This window comes from Xenopus laevis, chromosome 9_10L, assembly GCF_017654675.1.
Source record: "Xenopus laevis strain J_2021 chromosome 9_10L, Xenopus_laevis_v10.1, whole genome shotgun sequence".
In the NCBI taxonomy this organism is placed as follows: Eukaryota; Metazoa; Chordata; class Amphibia; order Anura; family Pipidae; genus Xenopus; species Xenopus laevis.
In genome coordinates this window covers 120,897,292-120,919,337 of record NC_054387.1, presented here as the reverse complement: position 1 = coordinate 120,919,337, position 22,046 = coordinate 120,897,292, and the positions used below count along the sequence as shown (strand labels likewise).

Genomic DNA, 22,046 nt, shown 5'->3' with positions numbered 1-22,046 from the left:
GTAACAATAAAAGACCAAATTAAATTAGGGAACATTTTATTAAATCCCTAAAAAAAAATAATAGATGTACCACTCATATTGCACAGGTAAGCTGAAGGCAAGGCAGGGTGGTACAGTCTGGAGAAAGGCAATCGCAGTTTATGGAGTCCTCACTTTATACGAGTAGCCAGAGGCTCGTTCCATAATGCAGGGCTTGGTTGTCTCCATGGCAACTGCAGGAATAACCATATACATCTTTCTACTGACAGTCCTCACACTGTGATCTCCAACAGGTTAGCTGCAGGCTGTACATACGGGAACCAACCCAGAACGTCTCAACAGGCTGCCCAGGATCCTAGTCCTCTGGCATGTGACCCAGCGGCTGAGTGTTCCTTCTGATGTTGGTAATGTAGGGGGCGACGGTTATATTTTATACAGTGTGTTGGGGGATCCAAGGGGGCTCAGCCCTGAACGGAGGAGATTTTGTGCTTCCCAGCAACAGGAGCAGACTTTGTAGCAATAGACTCAGGTGCCTTGTCTTCTGCTGGCAAATCCGTCAGTCGCATTTGCTGCCACATAAAGTCAACAAACATGGACGCCTGGAGCAGCCTGCCCATCCGCTGCATGTGCCTCTCTGCATCAAGAGAACGAGAATATTAATGCTCCATCATAATAAAGTCTTTGTGAACACAATTTTGCAGGAACAGCCCCCTCAGTTTGCTCATAGTCTGTACAGAGAGATCCCATAAAACTATGGCAGCATAGGTATTCCCTGTACTAAGCACAATTCTGCAGGCACAGCCCAATAAGTTTGCTCATAGTCTGTACAGAGAGATCCCATAAAACTATGGCAGCATAGGTATTCCTCTGTACTAAGCACAATTCTGCAGGAACAGTCCCCTAAGTTTGCTCATAGTCTGTACAGAGAGATTCCATAAAACTATGGCAGCATAGGTATTCCCCTGTACTAAGCACAATTCTGCAGGCACAGCCCAATAAGTTTGCTCATAGTCTGTACAGAGAGATCCCATAAAACTATGGCAGCCTATGCTGTACTAAGCACAATTCTGCAGGAACAGTCCCCTAAGTTTGCTCATAGTCTGTACAGAGAGATCCCATAAAACTATGGCAGCATAGGTATTCCCTGTACTAAGCACAATTCTGCAGGCACAGCCCAATAAGTTTGCTCATAGTCTGTACAGAGAGATCCCATAAAACTATGGCAGCATAGGTATTCCTCTGTACTAAGCACAATTCTGCAGGAACAGTCCCCTAAGTTTGCTCATAGTCTGTACAGAGAGATTCCATAAAACTATGGCAGCATAGGTATTCCCCTGTACTAAGCACAATTCTGCAGGCACAGTCCCCTAAGTTTGCTCATAGTCTGTACAGAGAGATTCCATAAAACTATGGCAGCATAGGTATTCCCCTGTACTAAGCACAATTCTGCAGGCACAGCCCAATAAGTTTGCTCATAGTCTGTACAGAGAGATCCCATAAAACTATGGCAGCCTATGCTGTACTAAGCACAATTCTGCAGGAACAGTCCCCTAAGTTTGCTCATAGTCTGTACAGAGAGATCCCATAAAACTATGGCAGCATAGGTATTCCCTGTACTAAGCACAATTCTGCAGGCACAGCCCAATAAGTTTGCTCATAGTCTGTACAGAGAGATCCCATAAAACTATGGCAGCATAGGTATTCCTCTGTACTAAGCACAATTCTGCAGGAACAGTCCCCTAAGTTTGCTCATAGTCTGTACAGAGAGATTCCATAAAACTATGGCAGCATAGGTATTCCCCTGTACTAAGCACAATTCTGCAGGCACAGCCCAATAAGTTTGCTCATAGTCTGTACAGAGAGATCCCATAAAACTATGGCAGCCTATGCTGTACTAAGCACAATTCTGCAGGAACAGCCCCTAAGTTTGCTCATAGTCTATACAGAGAGATTCCATAAAACTATGGCAGCATAGGTATTCCCCTGTACTAAGTACAATTCTGCAGGAACAGCCCCCTAAGTTTGCTCATAGTCTGTACAGAGAAATTGCATAAAACTATGGCAGCATAGGTATTCCCTGTACTAAGCACAATTCTGCAGGAACAGCCCCCTAAGTTTGCTCATAGTCTGTACAGAGAGATACCATAAAACTTGTTTAGTGTGTTATGGCCCTTCAAAATAACACATGGTTGGTTGAGGATGCTGGGAGTAGTGTAGGACGTCTCGGTAATCGTTTTTAGATAAGAAAAACAGAGCCTTCACCAGGTTAGGACTGAGAGTCAAAGTGGGCCATGGCATTTCAAGTACTCAGAGATCCAAACAGCCCCCCCCCCCACAGGACCAATAAATAGTGACTGTCTATGGCATCTTACAGCAGCCCTTCTGACATTTGCCAGAACTTGCAGATTGACAGTCTGGTCCAGCTACCAACAGCCAATTATAGAAACATCATAAAAGGGTAAATAATTGCAGCTAGCTAGTTGCAGGGGTATGCAAGATGTGCCTGTCCAGTGGTTGTGGAACTACAACACCCACCCTCCTCCTATGCAGCCCACTAGTGGTCCAATTTGTGATTTGTGCCCCCTCTCTATTCAGTCTGCCCTAAGGCTGCCACTGACTATGTTGTACTCACCTGTGTAAGGTATGAGGGCTTCCAGGGACCCTCGGATCCCAGTGAACTGCAGGAGGCTCTCTGGGGGCTCGTGGGTAAGAAGGATGTTCAGCACGGACTGTGACTCGTGGCAGTTGCGTGAGTTTGTGTTCCAGACACAGCAGTAGCGCAGTATGGACTCTGCAGGCCAAGGAGGAGACGGTTACAAGACACAGAGACTTTGCTGGTAAGGGAACAATTAATCACATCTTTCCAGCCGACCCCGGGGGGAGGGGCAATGAAATGATTTTGCTGTGGAGCCCAGTTACTTTTAATTACGCACTAATTCAAAGCAAACATCTGATTGGATAACAAGGACTACAGGTCTATGTTTTATGACTTTGAGTGTCCCAGTGCATGCTGGGCTGGCAGTCAGGTGCCGTAATGATGTGATTGGCTGATGGATCACTACAGTTCCTCTATCGTATCACAGTCTTGCAACATCACCCAATCTACTGCAAGGCACAGGGGCAGCACCAGTTTAAACATGGGAACCGCTGTCAAAGTTGGGGTGTGTTGGGTATGTGGGAGATACATTTTTTTTTTTATGCATTCATTGCACAACATGGCTTTAATTGGAGATTAGTGTTCCTGCCCCAGCATACAGACTGCATGTGTTGCTCCATAGAGATGCCTGATGCAATCCCTGGCTGTGCTCCAGCTCTGAGCAATCCTCACTAGCACCCCGGTTTCAGGGCAGGGCACAGACACAGATTCACAGAAATGAGGTGGGTCCCAGGCACGTGGCAAAATATGCAACAAACTCTAGAACCTCTCTCTTACCTTTCTGATCCGGGCGCAACCTCACAATGTGTTTTTCCAAGTCATCGATGCCTTGTGGTTCCTGGAGGATCGCTGGAAAAACAAATGAAAGCTGAAAAGGCTTCTGCTACTGGTGTCTCACAGCATGGAAACATACACATGTACTGCCATACTGCCCTGTATATACTGTACATGTGTTGCCTTAGTGTATTGTGCATGGACAAGCGCAGAGGGGGATTCCCATACTTGCAGGATGGTTTTGTCCAGTTGTTATTGGCGGAACTAAGCAAACATCAGCAGAAACAGATTAACCACTACCCGTTGGACACTTACCTTTGATGACGGTGAGCACAGTGTAAGGTTGATCTAATGAGATGGCCAGTCCCAGCGCTTTCAGGAATCGCTTCTCATGCAGCAAATTTGACAGCTCTTGTTGCCTTTCATGTGAAACACACAGACCAGTTGTTAGATGAGATGGAAAGGTTCAATCAGACTCACTGATAATGGCTACATCTCTCTTTTATGCTACCATAAAACTACGGCAGCATAGGTATTCCCCTGTACTAAGCACGATTCTGCAGGAACAGCCCCTTACATTTGCTCATAGTCTGTACAGAGAGATCCCATAAAACTATGGCAGCATAGGTATTCCCCTGTACTAAGCACAATTTTGCAGGAACAGCCCCCTAAGTTTGCTCATAGTCTGGACAGAGAGATACCATAAAACTATGGCAGCATAGGTATTCCCTGTACTAAGCACAATTCTGCAGGAACAGTCCCCTAAGTTTGCTCATAGTCTGGACAGAGAGATACCATAAAACTATGGCAGCATAGGTATTCCCTGTACTAAGCACAATTCTGCAGGAACAGTCCCCTAAGTTTGCTCATAGTCTGGACAGAGAGATACCATAAAACTAAGGCAGTATAGGTATTCCCCTGTACTAAGCACAATTCTGCAGGAACAACCCCCTAAGTTTGCTCATAGTCTGTACAGAGAGATCCCATAAAACTATGGCAGCATAGGTATTCCCCTGTACTAAGCACAATTCAGCAGGAACAGCCCCCTGAGTTTGAGGCTCGAAATGCAAAGTCTTGCGTTTCTTCGCGGAAATACGCAGAGTCGGTTTGCGCCAGAGCCGACACAAGGCTTCCAGACGCGAGCAGACAAGAAGATTCGGCTAGCGGGATTTTGGGTAGGCTGATTTCTGCCCCCTCTTGCCCTAGCCATAAAACTTACTTTAGGATGCCCTCCTCTTCCTTTGCCTGCTCTTCAGCCAGCTCCGTCTCTGTGACATCCTGTGAATGAATGGGTTCTTGCTTAGTGGCTCAGCATAATACAAATGACCAGTACTATTTATTTGCTTCTATAGTGAACAGTGAAACTGTTCTTGTCCATAGGATTCAGTACATTCTCTGAGCATGATATATGCTGTCATACTGATTTTTCCTGGCCACTCCATATTAGCATTACATACGGGGGATTCCCCGTCCCCGCCCCCTGACCAGATAGTCCCTCCCTCCTAAACCTTTAAAAGGTACCCCTGGAGCACACTGACCTTGTCTTTTTTCTTTCTGTCCTCACTCTTCTTCTGACCTGAGGGTTTTCTCCTGGTTGGGTATCATTCCCTAAGCCCTCGAGCTTCACAGGTGAATTTGGGCAGAGTGCTATGCCTTCCCCCCATTCGTTGTGAACGTCTGTGTGTAAGGCCTGAGCAGGAGGGACATCCTTACCACAACACGACCCTGCCTTTCCTGCTGAGAGAGGTGTGACATGGAGGTAACTCTTCAAAGTTGCCTGTGTCACGAGGAGTTCCTTTTCCTTTTCTCTTAGTACTATTATAGAGATCAATCCCCGGCCCAGGGATGGTTGCTGCTTACGACGCGGGATATTTCCAAGAGGCTGGCTATGCTTGCAGGCGCATTGCGCTCCTTCCGACCAGCCAACTTCCTGTCCAGCGGCCATCTTGAGGTTGGCATATTGCCGACTTTTTCCTTAATATGGGGAGGAGGCGACCGCTCCGGCACACAGGGGGTTTCAGAGGCCAATGCGGTCTCTACTGTTGAATCGCCTCCTCATTAGCGCCTAGCGCGCTCTCCCTGTGCGCATCCTCGCGCAGGCGGCGGCCATGTTGTGCTTGGCGCACTCTCTCCAGGCGGCCATGTTTTTGAGGGGCGGATTGTAGAGGGCTGCTGCCACACCGGCAGTATAAAAGGCCCCGACAAGGCAGCGCTCGTGCTGCTCACTTCCACCCTCTGCCTTCCAAGGGAAGGTTCGTGCTTCCTTCTTCCCTCAGCCTTACAGGTAAGATTCAATTAGGGTGGCATCCTTAGCCCTTAGGCAAGTGCATTTTTTCATGCTCTTTTTTCCTGCTAGGCCTTGTCCTTCTGGCTTCATGGACTCCTCAGCCTCCAATGCCTCTGCCCCCCAAGCTAGGTAGGTCCCTCCTTTGGGTTGTTTCTATCTTACTTGTCTCTCTCTCTCCTTTTCTAATTAGGCTGTCCTCTCTCTCTCTCTTCCTCAGCTTGCCTGAAGAAGGGACTTCTAAGAAACGCAAAGCCACTGCTGTCTCCTCTCACCATCCAGAATGCATGGGATGTTTCAACCCTCCTCTTCCGGGCAAAAAATTCTGCAGCACCTGCTGGAAGGATTTCTGCAGTTCAGCCTTTCCTCCTTCAACTAGAGTTACGGAGGATTGGGAAGATAGCCAGGAGAACTCTCCGTCCAGGGGTACAGTCTGGGACACAGCGGAAGCCTCCTCTGAGGAGGAATCGCAACAAGAGAGATTTTCAAATTCTTACATCGATTCAGATGAGGACTCTGACGGGTCCAGCGGCTCCTTTGACTTATCCTTGGTCTCTCCTCTCATTAAGGCAGTTAAATTGACCCTGGGAGCAGAAGAGGATCCAGAGGGTACAGTCTCTCTCAAGGTGCTCCCAAACCCCTCTAAGAGCCGTCAGACTTTTCCTCTCTTCCAAGAGGTCTCGGACCTCATAAAAACGGAGTGGAAAAAGTCAGCCAAAAAGTGTCATTTCTATCTCAGGGTACGAGATTTTCAAAACTTTATCCTTTTAAGGAATCAGATGTCAAGGATTGGATCGCTGCCCCTGCCGTAGACCCGGCTGTTATCCATTTGGCAAAGAAGACTACCCTACCAATAGATGACAGTTCAGCATTGAGAGATCCTATGGATCGAAAGGCAGAATCAGACCTCAGGAAGAGCTTTCAGGTGGCTGGAGCGACATGTAAGCCAGCAGTGGCCCTCATTTCGGTGGCCAAAGCCATGTCCTTTTGGATAGAAGGCATTGACAAAGCCCTTTCGGAGGGCGCCGACAAACAAGAAATTTCTTCTAGCCTTGCAGAACTCAAGTTGGCGACCGGATACATCTCTGAAGTGGCAATAGACCTGACTAGACTTGCAGCCCGATCTATGTCCCTTGCGGTTGCAGCACGAAGAGCCCTCTGGCTCAGAACCTGGTCAGCTGACGTTTCTTCAAAGATGAGTCTTTGCACCTTACCCTTTGAAGGGGGACGACTCTTTGGCCCCAGGCTAGATGATGTCATAACCAAGGCCTCGGGGGGAAAAAGCCAATTCTTGCCTCAGGAAAAGAAAAATAAAAAACCCGTGCACTTCAAATCTCCCTTTTTTCGCGGCTCAGGAAGATTCAGGGGCGGACACCAGCAAAACAGGTCTTCTGCAGAGGGGTTCAGACCTTTTCAGTGGAAAAGAGGACAGACCTCTTTTCAGGGAAACGATAGATCCAGACAGGCACAACCTAGCAAGAAATCCTCCTGACTATCCGTCGGATACCATTGGAGTAGGGGCCAGACTACAGCTTTTTCAAGAACAATGGCGATCTTCCATCACAGACCAATGGGTGTTGGATATCCTGTCGAGAGGATACCGTCTCGAATTCCTCAGGGTTCCTACGGGGAATCAGTTTGTAACTTCAACATTTCCAAAAGATGGGGAAAAAAGAAAAGCCATAGACCACTATCTGCAGTGGCTTTTAAAGGAGGATGCCATATTACCAGTCCCACAGGAACAAAGGAACAAGGGATATTATTCAACACTGTTCCTAGTAAGGAAGATCTCGGGAGGATGGAGGCCTATTCTAGACCTCAAGGTGGTAAACAGACACTTGAGGATCCAGAAGTTCAAGATGGAATCCATCTTTTCCATCATTTCAGCGGTCCTTCCAGGAGACTGGCTCCTCTCCATCGATCTGAGAGATGCCTACCTACATATTCCCATTGCAAATTCCCATCAGTGCTTCCTTCGCTTCGCCATTGGGGGAAGACATTTCCAGTTCAGATGCCTTCCGTTCGGCCTGTCCACGGCCCCGAGAGTTTTCTCCAAGATTCTGGTCACCCTCATTGCCCAACTAAGATTGGAGGGAATATCGATCTGGCACTACCTGGACGATATCCTAATATCAGCCAAAGAGGAGAAAACTCTGATCAAGGACAGAGATCGAGTCCTTTCCTATCTGAGATCCCACGGATGGATTATAAATTGGGAGAAGAGCCAACTAGTCCCATCCCAGTCCCTGGTCTATCTAGGAGCCTGGTTCAACACTTTGGAGGATTTAGTCTCACTTCCTCCCCAAAAGATCTCGAGTCTGGTCAACTTAGCCTCAGAGACTCTTTCGAAGGACAGGCTGTCGGCCCGGGATCTAATGTCTTTGTTGGGATCCATGACTTCTACCATACCAGTAACAAGATGGGCAAGGTGGCACATGCGTCCAGCCCAGGCCTTATTTCTAGAGCAATGGAACAGGGAACAGAAGGACTGGGAGCAATGGATTTACCTCTCCCAATCATTCAAGAATTCCCTACACTGGTGGACTTCAGAGAGAAACCTAGCGAGAGGGTTTCGACTGTCACAACCTCAATGGAAGATTCTGACCACGGACGCATCATCCCGGGGTTGGGGAGCCCGGCTGGGACCAGAATGGGCACAGGGGCTTTGGCCGTCTCTCCAAACCAACGTCCCCTCGAATATCTTAGAGATACGAGCGGCAAAACTAGCTCTATTCTCTTTCGCCAGAGTCCTAAAGGGATCATCAGTGAAGATCCTCACGGACAACACAAGTGCGGTGGCCTATATCAAGAAGCAGGGAGGAACAAGGAGCAGATCTCTTTTTCAGGAGGTTCAGCCTATAATCCAGTGGGCAGAGAGCAACTTGTCTGCTCTGACGGCGGAACACCTCCCAGGGGTAAAGAATCAGGAGGCAGACTTCCTGAGCCGAAACAGCATCTCAAGCCACGAATGGGCATTGAACATGGAGGTTTTTCAGAGCATAGTGAGAAATTGGGGTCTACCAGAGTGCGACCTCCTAGCCTCTCACCTCAATGCAAAAGTCCCGAGGTTCTTCTCGAGGAGATACTGCCAGACAGCAGCAGGATCAGATGCTCTACTTCAGACATGGTCCTTCAAACTGGCGTATGCATTTCCTCCATTCCCTCTAATACTGAGAGTTCTTCAAAAGCTCATTCAGGAGAGAGGAGATCTGATTCTGATCGCACCAAACTGGCCACGCAGGCCTTGGTATCCCCTGCTCTTAAAGTTGACAACAACTCCTCCTTGGCCACTACCAATGAGGAAGGATTTGCTCAGCCAAGGCCCTATTCTGCATCCGAACCCAGCAGCCCTATCCCTACAGGCTTGGAGGTTGAGCGCAAGAGATTGGCTACACTAGGCCTCCCCAAGGAGGTGGTAGACACCTTACTCAAAGCAAGGAAGTCTTCAACATCTCGCACATACTACAGGATATGGGAAAGATTTATGCTCTGGCGCTCACACAGTGAATATGTCTCGGATAACATCTCCCTTCCTCAAGTCTTAGGATTCCTACAGTCAGGTCTGGACAAGGGCCTACAATATAGGACCCTTAGGGTACATGCCTCAGCTCTGTCAGCTCTATCTGGACCACTTGGTCTACAGACCCGACAGTACAAAGATTTTTCAAGGCAGTCTTAAGGATACGACCTCCTGTCACCAAATCTCCTCCGGCATGGAGTCTTCCTTTAGTCCTAAAATCTCTATCAACAACACCGTTTGATCCCTTGGAATCAATATCAACATGGCTACTCACTCTTAAGACTCTATTCTTGCTGGCCATCGCCTCAGCTTGTAGAATAGGAGAGTTGCAAGCCCTCTCTTGTGCCCAAGGACATATCTCCTTTTTTCATGACAGGGTTTCCTTAAAACCTGCAAGATCCTTCTTGCCGAAGGTAGTCTCCACATTTCATCTGAGAAAAGAGGTGACTCTTCCCATTTTTCCGGAGAATTTGGAAAACTCAGAGGAATTAAGGAAGATAGACCCGGTCATCTGCCTAAGACGTTATCTGGAAGTTTCAGCTGCCTTCAGAAAGTCAAATACTCTTTTTGTTATTCCAGCTGGGAGTAGAAAGGGGCAGGCCGCTGCCTCTTCTACTATCAGTAGATGGATTTCCTTGTGTATTTCCAAGGCCTATGAAATACAGGGCAAGCTAGCTCCGGAGGGCTTAAGGGCCCACTCTACTAGGGCTGTGTCAACATCCTGGGCAGCATTGGCAGATGTTCCTACCCCACACATCTGTGAGGTGGCCTCCTGGGCTTCGGCACGAACCTTTGTGAAACATTACAGGCTGGATATGTCCTCCTCGAGCAATCATTCCTTTGCTACTGGAGCTCACTTGGCCTTTACGACTCAATAAAACCCTTTGCTTATTAGTGGAGATTTTACTTCTCATTTTTTTCCCACCCCTTAGCATAAGGGACATGGCTATATACATCCGTATGTAATGCTAATATGGAGTGGCCAGGAAAAAGAAGAATTCCTACCATACTTACCGTAATTCTCTTTTCCTGGCCACTCTCCATATTAGCATTTCCCACCCCTTTTTGTGAGTACAGATGCTTTTTATTAGACAAGGTGAGTGTGCTCCAGGGGTACCTTTTAAAGGTTTAGGAGGGAGGGACTATCTGGTCAGGGGGCAGGGACGGGGAATCCCCCGTATTTAATGCTAATATGGAGAGTGGCCAGGAAAAGAGAATTACGGTAAGTATGGTAGGAATTCTTCTTTTTCTTGTTTATGTGAAAGTCAAATAAATATCTTAAACAGAAGGATTTAGTATCCAGGCCCCAGGGGAGAATCTACAAATCCCAGGCTGCATTTATGGCCAAAAAGATTTAGGAAAATCATCTTAAATAAGCGTCCTCATTCGGAAATCAAGGTGAGAAACATGCGTCCATGTCCCCATAGTATTCTCATTGTCTCACAGCAACGTATGGTCCCATTCACTAACCTTCCATAGGATAATGGTAGAGTCAGCAGATCCAGTGACCAGAGCATCATCCTCCCTGTTGCAGTGAAGACCCCAGACTTTGTCTTCGTGGGTGTCCAGTGTCTTCACACACTCATTGGATTTTATGGTCCAGAGTTTCAGCAGGCCGTCGGAGCCACTGCAGAGAAGAGCACAGAGAAAGTGATGGTAACTGGTACAGAATTAAGCCAGTACGGCCTAATGGGCACAAAAGGGAGCGCTAGACTTACCTTGTGAGAAGCTGAGCCCCACGACTAACAAACGACACCTTCAGAACTGAAGCATCGTGACCCTCAAACGTCTACAAGAAAAGAAATAAACTCCATGACCTACGCCCCTACATTTAAACCCTGCTAACAACATGGCCGTACCACAGTGTGATGAATCGAGAGACTGGCGACCATTACCTTCAGGCAACTGAAGTCCTGCAATCCCCACAATTTCAGTGTCCCATCAGCAGATGTGGTGGCCAGGACTTGGTCGACGCTTGAGAACTGCACGCACCAAATGCCCCTCTTGTGGCCCCGAAAGACTCCCAGGAGAGAGAGGTCCGTGGCCGACCACAGTTTGGCTGTCTTGTCCTGAGATCCGGAAGCGATCAGCTTGTCATTGGGTGAGACAGTGACGCTGTTTATATCCTGACAAGTGAAAAGAAAAAAAATAATTAAATCAGATTCTTTTCTTTTAAAATTGTGTGCTATCTAGTGTGGTTTGGCATGTCATGGTCATTAAATGAAGGCTGCAATACATGGGTACAGGCTATGAGCACACTTACAGTGAATTGTGCTTAATACAGGGTCATATATATGCCATCATAGTTTTATGGGATTTCTCTGTACAGACTATGAGCAAACTTAGGGGGCTGTTCCTGCTGAATTGTGCTTAGTACAGGGGAATACCTATGGCGCCATAGTTTTATGGTATCTCTCTGTACAGACTATGAGCAAACTTAGGGGACTGTTCCTGCAGAATTGTGCTTAGTACAGGGGAATACCTATGCTGCTGTAGGTTTATGGGATCTCTCTGTACAGGCTATGAGCAAACTTAGGGGGCTGTTCCTGCAGAATTGTGCTTAGTACAGAGGAATTCCTATGCTGCCATAGTTTTATGGGATCTCGCTGTACAGACTATGAGAAAATTTAGGGGACTGTTCCTGCGGATTGTGCTTAGTACAGGGAATACCTATGCTGCCATAGTTTTATGGTATCTCTCTGTACTGACTATGAGCAAACTAAGGGGGTTGTTCCTGCTAAATACAGGGGAATACCTATGCTGCCATAGTTTTATGGGATCTCTCTGTACAGACTATGAGTAAACTTAGGGATTGTTCCAGCTGAATTGTGCTTAGTACAGGGGGGGATACCTATAGTTTTATGGTATCTCTCTGTACAGACTATGAGCTAACTAAGGGGGCTGTTCCTGCTGAATTGTGCTTAGTACAGGGGGATACCTATAGCTTTATGGTATCTCTCTGTACAGACTATGAGCAAACTAAGGGGGCTGTTCCTGCTGAATTGTGCTTAGTACAGGGTGATAGCCATGTTGGCATTTCTCTGTACGTACTATATACAAGAGTTGGAGTTTGCCTGTGACTTACCTTATCATGTGCCTTCTCAGTGGCGCAGGCCTGCAATCTCTCCAGATCTCCTGCACTGCCTTTGCCCTGTTTGTTAACTAGGGATTCTGGGAGCTTCCAGAGTTTAATGGTGTAGTCTTGGCTGCCACTTACTAGAAAAGTCTCCTTCATTCTGTAATGGTAGAAAGAGATTGCTGGGTAATGCCATTATAAATGACTGTATATAGACATCGCCATCTCCAGAGGCAATATGTACTTGGAAGTGACTAGCACAAGCTAAAAATTACCCACAGTGCCATGCTGCATTAATCTGGGCCTACTGTTACCTTGAACATGAGATTGTTCCCACTCCGTTGGTATGACCGCTGCCCTGTGCAACGCATGAGACCTTCCCTGAGGCTTTTTTCATTCGCCAAACTCTTATGGTCCTGTCCTGCAATGAGACCACAAGAATAGATTACTACAGGAAATAAACTACTAAAATTCAGAATCTATATAGGGGGTGGGGACATAAATGAGCAAAAAAAAAAAAAAAGGCAAAATAAAAAGGGCAACTAATTATGAAAGTAGTAAAGTAACAAACTGTATATTAAAACATTTTCAGGTTCAGGAAGGGATGGAATGTTTAGGTCATGTCATACCTTAGCACAACTGGCGAAGAGAAGGCCTTTCTTAAAAACATCCAAGGCAAGGACAGTCTCTGAAACAAAGGGTTGGGAATATGATTTTACATTACACGACATTACTGTACTGAATATGCTGCAGGCACATAGTAAAACACTGCCACCTGGTGGAGAAGCCCAGCCCTGTGCTCTCAGCTAGAAGGTGTAAGCACATTCTGGAGCGCCCCACTTCCCAAAAGCCGATACGAGCCATGAACTTACCTGTATGCCCGTAGAGTATCTGGCAATTTGAGGTTTCCAAATCAAACACTTTCAGTTGGGGGCTGTTGGTGGCCACCACAATATGAGAGTCGGAAGGACCCAGGAACTTCACATCTAGAACCTCATCGTTATATCCGGCGAACTGGAAGAGAAACGGGTAAGAATTAGCACTACATCCATGACACATTCTCTGTATGTTGTTACAAATACACTAATAAACAGGAACGGCTTCTGCATGTGCTTAGATTGCGCCCATCTGCAAGACGGCTTAGAGTCAAAGTTGATGTCCCCTTTAAAAAAGACTATGTTAAAGGAGAACTAAAGCCTAACTAAAGAAGTAGCTAGAAATGTTTTACATTATGTTTTGGGTTTCTGTACCAGCCCAAGGCAACCACAGCCCTTTAGCAGTAAAGATCTGTGTCTCCAAAGATGCCCCAGTAGCTCCCCATCTTCTTTTCTGCTGATTCACTGCACATGCTCTGTGCTGCTGTCACTTACTGAGCTTAGGGACCCGCTCACAATATACAGTACACATAGAATAGAAATGTCACAATATAAGGCTGATTAGTAATTAATACACATAATTACTACATGGCAGCACAGAAACCAGTGCAATTAGCATCAGAATTTAATAATCAGCAAACCTGTAGCATCAGCTTATATTACAGGGGAAGCTCATTTTCTGCTGGATAATTAGTGACGAGCCCTAAGCTTAGCTTCTCAACAGCCAATCAGAGCCCACTGAGCATGTGAGTGTCACAGACACTTTCCAAGATGGTGACCCCCTGTGACAAGTGCTGGATCATTGCTGCTATTGAAAACTGAAACTTTAGCCTCGTGCAACAAGTTCACTATATAAAACATGGCATTTTTAGTCATATTCATTTTTAGGCTTTAGTTCTCCTTTAAGGCACACTGCCATCGCACAACTAGAAGTTAGGCAGATAAAAAAAACCTAAAAGGTTGAACTTGATGGACGTGTCTTTTTTCAACCTTACTTACTATGTTACAATGACCCTATAACACTGAATGCTATAAGCACCTAGAAGCCCTAAGGGGGAGACGAGTGCTGGAGACCTACCTGCTTCTTCAGCTGGAGGTTCTGAAGATCGTACATGAGGATGTTGTGTTCGGCAGTGACTGTGGCCACCTGGCTCAGATCAGGGATGAGCAGGCAGTGGGTCAGGCTGTGCTCATTAGCCTCCTCCTCTGTGGAGTTGCCCTCGGTGATGTGAGGCAGAGTCTGGCCATAGACACAGACGGCAGTAGCAGCGTCCCACACTCGCAGTATGCCTGCACAGATAACAGACTGAGGAATATAAGATTTGCCCGGGTGAAGGGAATCACATCAAAACATGTATGCTTGGGGTAATCTTTGACCAGTCCCTCTCCTTCTCTAATCATATTAATAATACTGACAAAACTTGTCGCTTCTTCCTCCTCAATACAGTCAAGATATGCACAGCCAAAACACTGATCTATGCCCTTATCTTATCCTGTTTAGACTATTGCAATCTCCTCCTAACTGGTCTTCCTGACTCCCATCTCTCTCCCCTCCAACGGTAGAAAACAATGGAAACCCTTGAAGCTCGCTCACAATATAAGCTGCGTGGTTAGGTTCTTTATAACGAAAGCAGTAACTTGCCTACAAATTAAAAACAAAATGATTTCCATGAAATGATGTTAAAGTGCGATAAAAACTGCTCTTCAAATAGGGCGTCCCAAATGTAATTACAGAGGCAAAAAGATAATCCAATGACAATGGCGCAGACCAGAAACATCTTGCTGCTATCTAGCATAGGGGGATTAATATATTGCTGGTGCTTAGACAGAAGAAGGACAGACTATGTGCTTTAAGAGGGGTAGATATACTTACCTATCTACCTACAAACTCTTCTTTACCCCTAACACACTAAAGTAGGCAACCCAAACTTACTACTACTGAAACTACTTGTTATCTACCATACTGAGAGAACCATGCAATTTGTACCTGCCAATATTATACTGTAGTCAAACTTCCCGTTAAGACTATTGCAATCTCCTCCTAACTGGTCTTCCTGACTCCCATCTCTCTCCCCTCCAATCAATCTTAAACTCTGCTACCAGGATCCTTCTGCTAACATTCAAAGCCCTTCACGCCTCTGCTCCTCACATCATTTCTTCTCTTGTCTCACTATATGTTCCTGATTGTCTTCTCCGCTCTTCTCAGAGTCACCTTCTCTTCACACCATCCACATCCACTGCCACCTCTCGTCTCAAACCCTTCTGTCTTGCTGCTCCTTCTCTCTGGAATTCCATCCCTGAATTCCTCTATAAGGAATCCTCTCTTAATCTCTTCAAGAAAAAACTAAGAGTCTACCTTTTGGAGCACTAGAACATTAGCCTAGTCCTGTCCCTACTGACTATGTCTTACCTTGTGCACTTTTTCATCTCCAATTTGTACCTGTATGTTACCCTCCCATCCACTTAGACTGTAAGCTCTACAGGGCAGGGACCTCCATCCCACAGTGTCTCTTACCACATAAACTCTTTGTTCTGATATGAGCTCTGTATATATTCATTATGAGATTTGTCTTCCCTGGGTATACGTTTATATTTATTGTACTTTTATGTATTGTATAGAGCTGCGGCTCATTAACAGCGCTTTACAAGTAAAGTTATACATACTGTACATCAGTGCTATATGGCCATCCCCGTGAATGTCAGGATATTTAGAGATTGGCTCACCTTTACTGCCAGCGGTGAGGAACAGCAGAGACTGGGAGGCATTTTCTCGACCAATCACATCAGGAGAATCTGGGAGAAGGACCACAGCCTCTACACTCTACATGGGCAAGAAGTTGATATATATATATGTATTAGTCAGCAAATAATGAAGGGACTGAATCTCACGCAAGATCGCAAATTCAGCATCTGTCCAAACGTTCTCTAGGGCATTTGGTCAGGTCCTAAAACTAATCATTAAAATGCATAGCTCACCTCATACACAGGCACGGTCCTCTTTGGGCTGTTGGTCTTCAGATCCCACACGGTGCAAATTTTATCCCGTCCAGAGCTACAAATAAACAGAACACAAGCCCAGGTTAAAATAGAGAGAGTTGCCCTCAAAACACACCTTGTTGCATGCAATATTTTCCATATTCCCTCAAAAGCAATGGCTGAATCAGATCTGATGATCGAATACGTTGTACTTGTGTCATACTTAGAGTGGTCCTCACTAAACACATTTCTAGCATAAATGCCTCTCACCTGATCATTGTGTTTCCATCAGTGGAAAAGCAAAGAGAGGTCACGGCGCTGAAGTGGGTCTCCAGTATGCAGAGGCACTTGCTGCTTTTCAGGTCCCAAAGGCGAATCTTGTAGTCCATGGAGGATGAGAAAAGCTGCAGTCGTGACATATCGGGATGAAACTGCACCAAGCTGCAGGGGGAAAAAAAAAGAATGTAAAATCTGGGAAAACGTAACATCAGGGGACATAAATTCAGGGTCTGACTAAAGAACATTCGCAGGAAAGGGCCATGATAGTTACAGGAGTAGCAGGAAATGCACTCTTCCGAGCAAACAAAAAAGGGACTATTTTATTCCAAAATCAGCAGTAAAGTGAATTTTTCTTACTGGACGACCCCCGAGGAACCCTTCAGGTTGTGGGTACAGTACTGCTTGATGACATCCCAGATCTTTATGGTGCTGTCGCAGCCTCCTGTGAGTGCAAAAAAGAGAGTCAACATGGGAACCCCGATGAAACAGCTCTACCCTTGTATTTTATACAGGTTTAAAGGGCAATAATGAGGACATTTATTCTGCATAGGTTTATGTATACACATGAAAAGGATATGGGAGCTGCCAGTTACTCGTCCGGTAATCGACTTCCAAAAACAGCTTAGCATGGCTCCACAAAATTTGCTCCCTAATTAAATTTTGAAGTTCACCTTTAAAAGTTAACTTTTAGTACAAAGCAGAGAATGATATTCTGAAACAATTTGTAATTTGTTTTCATTTATTACTATTTGTGGTTTTTGAGTTATTTTGCTTTTTCATTCAGCAGCTCCCCTGTTTGCAATTTCAATTCCAAATTCCCCTAGCGACCATGCATTGATTTGAATAAGAGACTGTAATATGAATAGAAGTGGGACTGAAAAGTTTAGATGGGGTCAGTGATCCCCCATTTCGAAGCTGTAAAGAAGGCAAATCTATATAAAAAAAAAATATAAACAAGAAAAAAATTAAAGGGCTTAATAAAAGAAAACATTATTCTAAGCAACCTTGTACATTCATTACAAATTGTCTATAGTTTTTAAGTTAGTTGCATATTCATTGCTATTGAAAGCAGTGTTTGTCTGTCCCTTTCTATTATCTGCCCTGCTGTCTAAGACTGTTGATACAATGTAAGACAAGGCAGTTGATTAACAGACCTGTCTTTGTTTGATATTAAAAGCACATAAAATTTGTAATGAATGTATATTGTAAAGTTGCTTAGAATATTTTTTTCTTTTATTATACAAATTTTTATTTTGGGGTTGACTTGCCCTTTAAACAGTCATAGCATACCCACAGACTGAGTGTCGATATCTTACCTGTGGCCAATAATGTGGAAGTGGGGTCGAAGGTCATTGTGGAGACCGGAGCGGTGTGAATGGCTTTCCAGGTGCGAGAGCATTGTCCCTGCCTCCAGTCCCACTGCTTTAGCAACAATGCCCGACTGGCCGTCACCAAAATCTACAAAATAATGAACTTGATATTTACATTTATTTGGATTTCTTTCTTCTGTTAAAGGGCCAAAGCTTCCTCTGATGAAGCGAAGAATCATTATACCCTTCACTTGCACAAAGCACATTCTCCAGAGAAAAAATATCTTCCCCTATCATGCTAATTCTGTTTGTATATCTAAAGCTATAGACAAATGTTTACATGTATGTCCTTATTAAACATGTGCAGATACAATTGGGGGACATAATAAGCAAATGATATCTTTATACCTCATCATCGGGGCTGAGCGCAAATGAGGTTATATCTTCCTGGTCATCCTAGAGAAAAAGAGAGATGCATTAAACAGCTGATACATAAATACACACCTGTAGCTTAACTTCCCCTTTATCAAACCAGCCATTGGTGCATTAGTAAAGATCATTTACCTGCTCGATGGTGTAAGCGACAGCCCCGGTGGCGATATCCAGTATATTGAGCTTATTCCCGCATGTACAAAGAATATACGTCCCATCGCTGCTTATCTGCAGAAATATAACAAAGCCAGGCAATTTTAACCATCAGGCTGCCAAGCGTCGGCAGAATCAAGCGTAATATATAGTTGCTGTCCTCACTGCCCCTAGCAACCAGGCATTTGTCTTCCAGAAGGAAAAGAAATATAGGAAAGGGAAAATGTCATAAAAATGAGCTAAGTGTCAATGAGACAAGAGGAAGGAGGTGCCTGCCCTGTAAAGCTATACAGTAGAAACCCCATTTTACATCCTCTGATTTTAAGTTTTCCCTCATTTTACATTGTTGTTTTGTGGATCCACCTATTTATTATGCATAATACATTTCCCTGATGTTACATTTTCCTGGATTTTACAAAAATTTTTTCTGGTCCCCTGAAAAATGTAAAAAGGGGGGTTCTGCTGTATTCCCAAAACTGGGGTTAGGAAGAGTCTCCTGCCACTTTATAGTGACAATCACTTCTTTATAGAGAAGCCAATACCAAGACAATGAGCTGCTTCAATCTGCCAGATGCTACAGGCTCAGCTAAACCAATTAAACTTCTTAATATTTTTAGAATTACCTGAACTTTTCCTCCTTTGTAGAAAGCTTCGATTTTCCTTGTCACGGCATAGCTGCAAAATGTCAGGAAAACGACACATAGATCAGAATATGTGATGCTCTCCAAGTCTACCTGCCCCCTCAGCACCACTCTGCTTGTTTATTGGAATCATGAGTATTATCCACTATCGTTATATATAACACGTTACCAGTAAGAACGTTGGCAAGGGACCCAATTAAAAGGGGCAGTAACTTTTAGCCCTGTGCAGGCAGCAGAATTCAAAGACAATTTACAGGTGACTTTCATTTTTATATTTTTCCTAATGTTTTTGACATAATTGATGCTTTTGTTTTGCAGTGATTTCGAACTTGTCTGGTTGCTGGGGGATACTTACCCTACAACTTTGTATGGAAGAAGCACACCTGTTCGCCAGCAATTGGCTTTTCAAAGAGAAGGCTATTGCCGGCGTTCAGGTGTGCTTCTTCCATACAAAGTCGCTGGATAAGGATTGGGCTTGGGTGCAGCCTAGGAAGTGAATGCACCCTGGTTATTCAAGTAAGTGGTGTGCGGAAGAACATACATAGCAGAGGACTGGAAATGAGAAGTGTAATAAAAGTTAAGTTGCCCCATCAACCTGTTTTTTGGGTGACAGGATTAGTGAAGCAATGATTGAGGTGCACCAAGCAAGGTAATACTACTTGGACAGGCAATAGGGTTGCCACCTTTTATGGAAAAAATACCGGCCTTCCTATACATTTATCTTTTTTCCCAAATAATAACATTGGGATCAACCATCATTTTTATCGGCCAGATGGCAACCCTGGCAAGCCACAAACCCCCCTCCTGCCCGTTTGCACCCACAACCCCCTCAGCTCCAGGGGCTATCCGCGGGCTGCTGCCACCTATGGAATAAAAACCCGATGCCGCCTCCCTCTACTACTCCACTCTTAAAAGTTTATTGTTGGAGAGGGTCAAACAGGGCTGCATCGCTAGCGCAATCAGTGCTACAGAGCTTTCTGCACTAGCAGAGACAAATTTCCGGTTTAAAAAACGTAAATTCGCTCTTAAAAGCTACAGGAGGTGGCTTTTTGCTGCCCCTTGTAACCGGCCACTCACTGCTGCCTGAGGCAAGGTTCTCACCTTGCCACATGGTAGGAGTGGCCCTGCTCAGAACCCCCCACCTCCATTGATACTCCCCCTGCCCCCCAGCTACCACTCACTTTCCTTGAATCCAACAGAATGCGGAGTGGAGATGGCGGAGCTCACCCAGCATCTATTATCTTGCTATTATCTAATCCGGCTTTATTTAATATCAAAGGTACATCAGTGTGTAAAAGCGAATGCGTTTCGTGCCTGCTAGCTGAAGTAGTGCCTAGGTTTGCAGGCACGAAACGCACCGTTGTACCTTTGATATTAAATAAAGTCGGATTAGATAATAGCACGACTCGTATCTATTGATCAGCGATCAGAAGCGAGCGATATGAGGTCTTGCTGGACCACTTACTTTCTCTCTCACTTCCCCTGGTCTGTCCAGCAATAGCTTTGCTTGGAACAGCCCTTTCCTCCAACTGCCCCCTGGACACATACCCATTACCTGCCCTAGTTCTGATCATAGACCTAACAGCACAGGCAGAACAGAAAGATTTCATAACAAAATAAATACAAAATAAACAAAGACCAACTGAAATTTTGTTTAGAATTAGAACATTGTACTATAAATATACATCTAAGATAAATGTCCCAAGGCCCCAATTACAGTTAAACATTGAAAGTTTATTAAATATCGCATTAAAATGGTACATTACTATACCCACATGGCCACAGGAATCAGTTACATAGACTCCCCACTAATGATAGAAAATATTTTTGAATTAGAACTTAACATGATAGTGATACACGTTCATAGATAGGTCAAGTTCCCCTTTAATCTGCCGCAGAGATGACAGGCAACGAAGTGTCATTAGAGAGATAATAATGATATGATAATAATGATACAAGCCTGATTTTTTTTTTTATTCTAATTCCTGCGGAGCCTAATGACATGGGGGATGGGGAGGACAACTCTGTTCCAATACAGTTCCTTTCTGAGAATCGCACCGACAGCTTTACTGGCTGGACGTGTTGCATTTATATCGCTGTACTGTGGCCACAACAGGAGTATATAAGTACTGTGCTTACTTGGTCTTGAACTTTATTAAGGGAGCCGCCATGTTCGTCTATTCCTTTCGCGTAACTTTCGGTCCCATTCGATTACAACTCACGCGGACAGCGACAACCCATGTGCTTCCTGCTGCTGCGGATGCTCAAGTTCCGGCGCTGTGTAATGACGAAAGAAAACCACCTGTAGCGTCGCCATGTTGCTACACCCATGAATAGTAGCTGGCTATTTGGGGGCAGATACCTCTCTCAACTGTCAAAAAGTGGAAAGAGGCACACAACGTTGGGCTGCCTTTTTGACCACGCCCGTTTTATGACCACACCCCCTAATTACCATGTTCATTTTACAAAATGTGGCAGATTATGAAGGTCGCAACACATTTCTGGGAGATTTAGTGCAATGTTTTATGTGTTATTACAATTTTGCTAATGAAAGTGAATTGCCCTTTAAGCTGCAATTCACAGTTTCCCCAAGAGACCTGCTTATCTTAAATTGTTACAACTGTTTCGGTGGATATATTAAATGGATAGAACTGTCTCTTTGCATATCTTAAATTGTTACAATTGTTTCTTTGCTTATCTTAAAAAGTTACAATTGTTTCATTGCGTATCTTAAATAGTTACAACTGTTTCTTTGGCTATCTTAAATAGTTACAACTGTTTCTTTGCATATCTTAAATAGTTACAACGGTTTGTTTGCATATCTTAAATAGTTACAATGGTTTCTTTGCTTATCTTAAATAGTTACAATGGTTTCTTTGCATATCTTAAATAGTTACAACGGTTTGTTTGCATATCTTAAATAGTTACAATGGTTTCTTTGCTTATCTTAAATAGTTACAACGGTTTGTTTGCATATCTTAAATAGTTACAATGGTTTCTTTGCTTATCTTAAATAGTTACAATGGTTTCTTTGCATATCTTAAATAGTTACAACTGTTTCTTTGCATATCTTAAGTAGTTACAATTGTTT

General features: G+C 44.7%; 1 protein-coding gene across 1 annotated transcript; it reads right to left on the bottom strand.

Annotated features, from left to right (window-relative positions):
• Positions 1 to 19: 19 nt before the first annotated feature.
• tbl3.L (transducin (beta)-like 3 L homeolog) lies at positions 20 to 21,134 on the bottom strand. The gene is given in 22 exon segments (NM_001086573.1): positions 20 to 613; positions 2,612 to 2,770; positions 3,413 to 3,484; positions 3,725 to 3,828; positions 4,629 to 4,687; positions 10,684 to 10,840; positions 10,932 to 11,002; positions 11,109 to 11,339; positions 12,299 to 12,449; positions 12,604 to 12,710; positions 12,919 to 12,977; positions 13,162 to 13,303; positions 14,243 to 14,454; positions 15,889 to 15,985; positions 16,141 to 16,216; positions 16,411 to 16,581; positions 16,777 to 16,861; positions 17,736 to 17,877; positions 18,138 to 18,185; positions 18,294 to 18,389; positions 18,938 to 18,989; positions 21,095 to 21,134. Coding segments are annotated over 22 exon segments (2,496 nt in total). The 5' UTR covers positions 21,127 to 21,134; the 3' UTR covers positions 20 to 440.
• Between the last annotated feature and the right edge of the window lie 912 nt (positions 21,135 to 22,046).